This window comes from Ictidomys tridecemlineatus, chromosome 4 (genome assembly GCF_052094955.1).
Source record: "Ictidomys tridecemlineatus isolate mIctTri1 chromosome 4, mIctTri1.hap1, whole genome shotgun sequence".
Lineage (NCBI taxonomy): Eukaryota > Metazoa > Chordata > Mammalia > Rodentia > Sciuridae > Ictidomys > Ictidomys tridecemlineatus.
This window is the reverse complement of record NC_135480.1, coordinates 2,453,238-2,462,466: the sequence shown is the minus strand read 5'-3', so window position 1 is coordinate 2,462,466 and position 9,229 is coordinate 2,453,238. Positions and strand designations below refer to the sequence as shown.

The 9,229-nt window shown below is 39.7% G+C and overlaps 1 protein-coding gene across 1 annotated transcript in view; it reads right to left on the bottom strand.

Annotated features, from left to right (window-relative positions):
• LOC144376939 (uncharacterized) overlaps positions 1 to 9,229 on the bottom strand; it is a 255,997-nt gene that overhangs the window by 128,689 nt on the left and 118,079 nt on the right. The window contains exons 6-9 of the mRNA XM_078045358.1: positions 5,405 to 5,487; positions 4,560 to 4,690; positions 1,553 to 1,656; positions 4 to 1,384 (exon numbers count right to left, since the gene is read on the bottom strand). Of these exons, the coding sequence (XP_077901484.1) occupies positions 4,618 to 4,690; positions 5,405 to 5,487 (156 nt within the window). The 3' untranslated portion in view covers positions 4 to 1,384; positions 1,553 to 1,656; positions 4,560 to 4,617. The remainder of the gene's footprint in view (positions 1 to 3; positions 1,385 to 1,552; positions 1,657 to 4,559; positions 4,691 to 5,404; positions 5,488 to 9,229) is intronic.

Below are 9,229 nucleotides of genomic sequence, written 5' to 3'. Positions count from 1 at the left end.
CACCAATGACAAGTTGTTTAATCCAAGTAAGATTGGTTAACCACACGGTTAAGCAATCCAATATATCTGAACTTCCATAATTCTGTTGGATCTTTTTAATGATATCTATAAGGTAATATAACTCATCTGAAATGGAGTGACTATTGTCCCTTAAAATAAAGCAAGACATATTGTTAAGATCATTAAAGACTTTATAATGTAATAATAATCAATTGCAGCCCAATTGTGAAGAATGACCAAATGATTTTTTTGTTCTTCATTTAGCATATTGATTTCCATAGAGTTGTAATTTGTATTTTTCACCACATCACAGGCCAATTTCTTTCTTTCTTTGTAAGCTGTGACAGTCGCCAAAATTATGCAAAAGCATAGGACATATGTGAAGGGGCAAATGTTTTAAAAATGAATACATTTTTTAAGTGAGTTGGTTTGTCCATAGTGGCAAAGCAGAGTAATAAATAAGAAATGCAAGCAGGTACCTTTTTAGATCTATGGGCACTAGCCCTAATGAACCCAGAATGAGTCTTAATGGAAACATGGAGAAAGGGAAAAGGATGAAAGGAAAAGAAATAGATAATGTTCATTTCCTAAAGTGCATTAGACTGTAGGCCCTCATGAATTTACAGATTCCCATATGGGGTCCCAGAAGGGCATACAGTGAGAACAGTTACTGACAATGGCACAGCCTGTTGGGAAAAAAATGGAAAACACCTTCATTAGTGAGCAAGAATTTTGATGAAAACATTCATGAGATTCTACAGCATCTGAAAATAAAGTATAAAGGGATCTCACAGCTGCATCTGTGTGTTACCTTCCATCTGAGGTCCAGGAATTTATCATTAATAAAAACAGATACTATCCACTTTGCTTACCTCCATCTGTATACAACATCAACCCAGCTACAAGAAGAAGGGTAGAGATCAAGAAAGAGGGGGAGTGTGTAACCTGACATAGGAAAGAGACTCACCCATCATGAGATATGTGAAAAGAAATAGGTGCTAAAAAAATACAACTTGATAGTAGGAAAAAAATCTTAAGCACTGGAGAAGTAGAATTTTTCCATAAGTGAGATATAAAACATGAATGTCTATGCCTGTGAAAGATAAAATTTTAGTGCAACCATCAGCAGTTAATTATGCATATTTATCAACAAAAGCAGAACATTCTAGCCTAAAAAAATGAGGAAAGTGTAACCATATTGATATATACAATCTTTGAATATAAATAGCAATTACTGCTATAAAGGCATAAAGTTTTCCTACAAAAATTACCAATGATAATGGCACATTAGATAAAGGAGGTTGACTCACCATTACTCGCACCAAATTTCTGTTAATTTTTTGTAGAGCTTGAAAAAGGCAGTATAGTGTTATTTCTTTAACAACTAGAAAAAAAATAAGAAAGCATATCAGTAGTTAACAGAATACAAGAACATGCTCAATTTAAATGTACTAAAAATTGCTGTAAATGAACCAAGGAAAATTTAGAAGAAAGGGTCAAATTTGGGATGTGAGGAATTCAATATTTTAGAAATAATATATGTCCCAAGTACCTGATAGAGAGGTAAGGTTGAATTTTTTTCTGTTACAACATGGAGTTCTGATTGTAATAACACTTCCCCTAATGTTTGTAAAATTTCATCTGTGATGTTTCATCCTGTAAGCAACATATCATCCATACAATGATAAATAAGTAAATGAGAAAATTTCTGACCAAAAAAGAGCAAGGCTTTATTAACAAAATATTGATATAATATTGGGCTATTTAGCATTCCTTATGGCATAAGTTTCCAATGCAATATATTAGTAGTCTTAGGATGGTTAAAAATGAGGACAGTAAAAGCAAATTTTTTTCTGATCATCAGGAAAGAGGAACTTTAAAAAAATTTTTTTTATTTGTTTTGATTAGTTACACATGACAGTACAATGACCTTGAAGGAACAGTTTTAAAAGATTCTTTTAAGTCAATGACATATAAAGAAAAATCCTGAGGAATTAAATTTGTGTTTGGTGATCCACATTGAAGCAGACCCATGGGTTTATACATGTATTAATTTCTCTTAAATCTTGTAATAATCTCCATTTTCGTGACTTCATTTTTATAACAAAAACAGGCATATTCCAAGGGCTAGTAGAAGGTTCAATATGTCCCAGTTGTAGCTGTTCTTGAATAAGGGCCTCTGCAGCTCCACATTTTCCTTTGACAATGGCCATTATTCAACCCAGACAGGGGTGGGGAATTTCCACATTAGTGACAAGGCAGTCAGATCTGCAGAGACCCGCATAAAAAAGTAATTCTGCAGACATCTGGAGTTTTGTAGCATGTTTCTGCCCCATGTAGGAAAAGGTTCTGCCATTACATATGGCTGCACATGGGTGATGATTTGTGTTGGATTGGAAGGGGCAGAGCATTGTGACCACAGGGAGCTCTTGGATACCATTCATTATTGCCTCCTATGTCCCAAACCAGAGTTGCCCTTTGAAGGGGCCATGTATGAGGCCATACCAAAGGGGTATGATATTAGCACCTGTGTCCAATAATCCCATAATTGGTTGTTCATTTAAGTAAAGAGCCAATTTAGGTCTACTTTCAGTGATCAGTAAACATGTTCCCATGACACTAGAGCTAAACCTTGCATTTCCTGTTTTGTTTAAAGGCTGTTGAGCTGTAACATAGGGAATCACAATTAATTGAACAATAGAGGATCCTTTAGGGAGACTTAAAGGCATACGGAACCACATTGGGGCACATATTATACCGGTAAAATCAGAATCAATTACCTCTGGAATAATAAATATTGTTTCTTTAACACTATGAGTATAAGGAAAAAAAATCCCAAAGCATTTTTGGGTAAAGTCTCCTGAATTTGAGTGGCAATTTTATATACCTCCCCAGGAAGCCACACCAGGCTTCTTCAGTAGTAATTAAATCGATTCCAGTACTCCCTCTAGGGGCATGAAAAAATTTCTGGAAGGATGCTCTGTTTTAACATGAAGAGATGGCTGTGTCTAGACTGGTAACATTTGTGTCATAGGATCTTGAGAGGGCTAGAAAAATGCATTTCCCTCCTTATTGCCACTTTCCAAAAAAGTATGTTGACATTCTTATTTATTTATTTATGTATTTATTTAATTATGTGTATATGACACTGCTGTCATGCATTTTGATTCATTGTACACAATTTCAGCACGACTTTACATTTCTATGATTGTACATTGCTGAGGGCCATTACCAAGTAGGAATGACGCATGGAAATTTCCTTGCCAAGCATACCCCCTGCTGCTTAGAGGACATTTGATGAAACATTGCATGCATGCTTTAATAAGGTGACCTTGCTCAAGGACCAAGGCGGATCCGGGTTTAGAGCTGATCAGGTTTGAGGAAGTAACTGGCTCCTTGAGTTTAAGGCGTTGCCAGTTTAAGATAATGGGTTTTAGGGAAGTTGGAGATTGAAGATTATTGCTGGGATTAGGGTGTTCCTGCTGCTTGTTCCCATTGAGTTCTCGTGAGATTAAAATGGGATTTGGAGAGAGCCTCGTGGAGTAGGTGAATGGTGCGGGAGACGGCAGAACACGTTTGCCCCTGGACCTGTGTGGAGGCGGTGTGAGAGCTGGAATAAAGAATTGCTGTTTGAACCTACAAAGCTGTGGTGCCTCCTGATTCTGGTGCCAAGCCGAGACATTGGCCTTGGCAGTACATGATGTAGCATTGCACCATATGTGCAGTCATACACATATCTAGGGTAATGATGTCCATCTCATCCCACTAGCAATTTTTCTTAATTATTTTGATTTGTTTTTATTAGTTATACATGACAGCAGAATGCATTTATGCAGCAAAAGACAATTGCTTATGCTCTGGCTGGCCAGTGGGATTTGGCCTAATAGGTCAAACAGCTAAGGTGTGAGTTTCTCCCTCCTGCTCCACTTGCTGTAAACATTCAGCCAAATGAGATCTAACCAGTGGTGGCAGTGGCAGCAGAGGAGGAGGAGTTGGTGAAGGTGAAGGGAACACCTCCATAAAGAATGTCAGAATCAGAATACAACAGTTACTAGTATGGCATTATGTAAAAATGTGAATGTGTAACCGATGTGATTCTGCAATCTGTATTTGTGGTAAAAATCGGAGTTCATAACTCACTTGAAACTAATGTTTGAAATATGATATGTCAAGAGCTTTGTGAGGTTTTGAACAACCAATAATAAAAAAAAAGAACTGGGAAGAAACTTAAAAAAAAAAGAATGTCAGAATTACAAGTGGCAGGTGGGTGTTAGTAGACAGAGGAGGAGGTGTTTGCTGAGAGACAAATAGCATTGGGACAAAGATGACAAGCATGCAATGGGAGCTCACATTCCTCCTGAAGCTTCTTGCCTATATCTTCCCAATCTTTTGTGCCTACATAACCATTTTCTGAGTTTCAGGAGCAACAAGAACTTATTTTTGCCAGCAAAGCAATGAGGTCAGCAATCCATGTGACATGACAAGCCTTGCTAAATAAATAGGAGAGCTCAGCCCAATGAAATTGTTGATCGTCAGACAGGCATTTTCCCATAGCTTACCAATGGGGATCAGTAGCAGCTGATGAAAGACACATTTCAGCCTGCTCCAGGTGAAAAGCTACTCCCTTCCCTGATTAACACATCCAGAAGTGTCCCTGTTTTCGATGTCCAGGTACCACATTGGGTGCCAGCTGTAAGAAAAAAAAGGAGATGGTAGCAAGATGCAGAGGCAAAATGGCTGTTGTCTAAGCAGCTGTCTTTATTTATACCATTAGGTTACAGAAGCTCACTGCACCATTAGTACATTATTGTTCATTATATCACTAAGTCGGATACATTATGTTATAATGTAAGATGTTCCTGTTAATAATCATATAGGAGTCATGAATAAGCATGCATTTGTTATCTTAATAGCTTCTGGGAGAAACTGTAGAATGTTCCAGCTGTGGGACATAAGACACCTATTCTCCAGGAGTTTGCTCCCCAGAGAAATGTGCTTTCTTGTGTACATTTCCACAGTCAGAACATGAGACTCAGCAAGAAGCTTGAGAGGCACTAGGTCCCTAGTAAATGGCCTGAGACTTAGTGACTTAGTAAATACTGGGGAGGCCGCAAGCAACACTGTGACCCTGGGATTGAATGTAAGCTTAACTGAGAACCTGGGAAAAGTGCTGAGGGTTACAGAGACCTTAGTATAACCCTGAATCCATTGTGTTCTTGGGAAACTATCTGAACCCCACTGAGACCCTGGCAATAGCACTGGACATGACTTAACACTGCAAAAGGCCGAGAAAAAGCAAAAGCTGGTAAAAGACCATTTCTATCCCCAACCAGTGCAGAAGACTAAACTAAGGTTATTTGTGTGAATTTTGGGTGATGCAAAATAAAACACAGACACAAATTACCTTTTACAAGTTTCAGGATGGCTTTCCCCAGTTCTTGAACTCAAGCTCCCCAGAAAGAAGAACAAGAGAAAAATCACAGGAGGCTGTCAAGAGAGAGGGAAGCAGGTTTGGAAGTGGCCTTTTATTTGGGGGGATGCTATTCTTAGAAAGTTCTATCCAAAAAAGGGCAGATGGGGTAGGACTACAAGGGAAAAGCTGAGTGTACCTCAACCCCAGTGGGCATGCCTACACCTGGAACCAAGCCTTGCTATCTGAGGAGAGACAACACCCAAGTCACTAAGAAATGTAGTAACTGGTCAAAGCCCCCTGCCTCAGGACTGGAAGGTGTCCATTCAGAGTGACTTCCCACAGGCCATGAGTCCTACTGAGGCCCTGGGCAAAACCAATAGCTTCTTGAAAACCTGGGGAATATCCTGAACCACACTGAGATGCTAGGAATGTCTAAGAATTCCAATGAATGCCCAGGGAAAGAAAGGATAACACTAAACTCATGGGAAACACTTGTATCATGTGTTGTGAGATTAGAGAAGACCCTGAAACTTATTGAGACCCTTGGCAAGACCCCACAATCCATGGAATGAGTAGAAGAGAGACTGAGCCTCATTAGTGACCTAAAAATTTCCTGAAACCCAATGGTACACTGAAAAAGAACAGAACACAACTTAGAAACCTTGGAAGCTCTGAATCCCAAGAGACACTTTTGGAAATACATATGGTACAAACAAACTTATAGAAACGATCTGAACACTCCTGAAATATGGTGGATAACCCTGAGCCACAGCAAAATCCTGGGAAAGAACCTGAGACTTACTGATATCTTGACAAAAGTACTAAGGCCCACAAAGAAAATATGGAAAAGTCATGAAACACACTATTGATTGAAAAGACTGAGATACATTATAAAATGCAAAAAATCTATAATTTAACATAGACACTGGTGGAGGCCCTAAAACCCACTGAAGTGATATTAAAGACCTTTAGCCCAGCAGAAGCTCTCTGGAAAAAAATCTGAGACACAATCATACCTAAGATCCAAAAAAGATGCTAGAGGATACCCTGAGAAAATTGGGAAAGCAATGAAGCAGACTAAGTCACTGGAATAAGCCCTGAGTTTACACTCAGAAACTTGGGGTGACCCTGAGTTCAGCTGACAAAGAAGGGAAGACCCTGAGCATCACTATGACAATGGGAATATCCCAGAATTTCAATGACACACTGAGCAAGTACTATTCTCCTTTGAGACACTAGAGAAGGCCATTATTTCCCCCAGAATACTGTGGGAGAATCATTCTTTGCAGAGTCTTTAAACCCACTGAAATAATAGGCTAGGATCTAGGCCAATTACAGTCTCTTGGGAAGACCCTGACACAAAATCACAATCTGAGGCCGATGCTGAGGAACACTGTGATGTGGGGAATGGCACTGAGCTTCACACAGACCCTGGGTAAGGCCTGGGATTCAGTGAGAAACCCTGAAAGGCCCTGAAACCACTATTTTAAGGGAGCTCTGAGTCTAGGAGAAGTGGTGAGCATTACTGAGACTCTAAGAATAGCACTGAGTACTGTGGAGAAGCTGGAAGAGACTCTGAAAGAGAACGAGACTCTGAGTATGGATCAGAAACTCAGTGAGCCTCTAGAAAAAGTAATGACACCTGTTGAGAGCATCAGGAAAGTCCAAGCACTTGCTGACCTCGGGAATGGAACTGAGATGTTCAGAGATCCTGAGAAGAAAATGAGGTGACTACTACTCATGAGAATTTTGTGCATACATTTTTCATCCTAAGAAAAGCCCCTGGATATCTGAAGTCTCTGAAGAATATTTTGAATATCATTGAGACAACTGTGAATAAACTTATCCAATCTGAGACTTGTACTGAGGCCTTTAGCCTTTTTTAAAGACGGGGAAATATTTTGATCACCACAAACATCATATGGACCTTTCTAAACAAGATTGAAATTCTGTAAAATGCCTCTACCCGTCCTGAGACAATAAAGAGGAATTCCTCCTGACACTGGAAAATTCCCTGAAACCCTCTAAGGTCCTGAAGAAATTTTCACGTTCACTAAGACTCTGGGACAATCCCTGATCACCAGTAGAACCTGGGAATAATATAATTTCACTTAGTGCCAGGAAGATTGTGAAGCCAGTAAGATACTGGAGAAGGCCCTGGCATCACTGTGACCCTGCAGAATGCTCTGAGACTCAGTAACTATTAAATGTAGAAAAAGAAATACCCACAGATTGTGAGACCTAGGAGAAAGAAATAGAATAGAAAGCCATACACTTATGACTTTCTTATCTCCCATGATAAATCCTTCCCAAACACTGAGCACAGGAAGTGAGAAAGTGTCTCAGCAAACCTAGAAAAACATCAATTTCCTTTAATACAATTTGTCTCCCAGTAGTGGCCACCTACACCCCAGCACAAGGATACAAATCCCTGAGTGCCCAGACTCACATGCTCACTAAACCACACTCAACTTATATAAACTCATTTCCCTCCTTTATAGCTTATGTTCCACCAGTAAAGTGGGTTCATTTTCATTGGTGAAGTCCTGCTCCTGAATAAGGGCAAAAATGATCTGGGAAGTTTGCCTTAAGCCCAGTCTTTTTGTTCTAACAGTAAGGAGCTGGGTTGGCCCTGAATAATACTGTGACCCTGGTTGTGACAATGAATTCTAATGAGAACATAGGAAAGGTGCTGAGATATTTCTGAGACCATGGCAGAAACCCTGAATCTAGTGTATCCTTGAAAAACTATCTAGTCCAAGTTGACACTCTGGGAATAGTTCTGAACTTCACTAAGACACTGAAAAAGGCCCTGAGACTAATGGATAGACTGATCATGATAGTGCCATGAGTTCCACTGAGGCCCTGGGAAGGTCTTTGGCTTTTTGTAAATCTGCAGAATACCTTGAACAACACTAGTAAGCCAAGAATGTCTAATGGCACAACTGAATGCATGATGAAAGGAAGAAGAATGCTAAGACTCTGGGGTACAACCACAACATGACTGTGACTGGAGGAGACCATTTAGTGCACTGAGACTCTGGGTAAGGATTTCTAATCTACTGAATTAGTAGTAGAGCACATTAACATCTTTAGTGACCTGAAAAACCCTGAATTCCAGTGATAACACTTTGAAAAGGCCTGAACACCAGTAAAAAAAGCAGTGAAAAGCCTGAATATGAAGAGACACTCGTGAAGGCCTTTGAATTACACAAACTCATGAAAAGCATTGGAACACCCCTGAAATGCTATGAAAAGCCCTTAGTGACAAAAAAAATCCTAGAGATCACCCTAAGTACTGCAGATACCCTGTGGAAGTCATTGAGACCCAATAGAGAACATGGGAAGGCTATTAGCTTTATTGTTGAGCTGGAAAAGCATGACAAACAAGGAGACCATGAGCAAGACCTCAATGCCAATGACCCCGGTGGAGGCCCTCAACACCACTGAATGCTATTTATTGAAGAACATTAGTGTGAGATCCAATTATACCTATCTAATTATACTATTTATTGAAGAACATTAGTGTGAGATCTCAGAAAAGACCAACAGTGTCCCCTGAGCCTGAGGAAGTCATTGGGGAAAGCACTGAGCCAGATTGAGACCCTGCGGAAAGCCCTGAGCTTACCCTAAGAAACATGGACCTACCCTGAGTGCCACTGACACATTGAGGAAGTCCCTGATAAATAGGAATGACCATGGCAATGAGAATATCTCTCTGTTATAATGACACAATGGCAAACTCTATTACCCAATAAGACACTAGGGAAGGCCATTATTTTCCAAAATATGGTGGAAGAATCTGAGCACCAATAG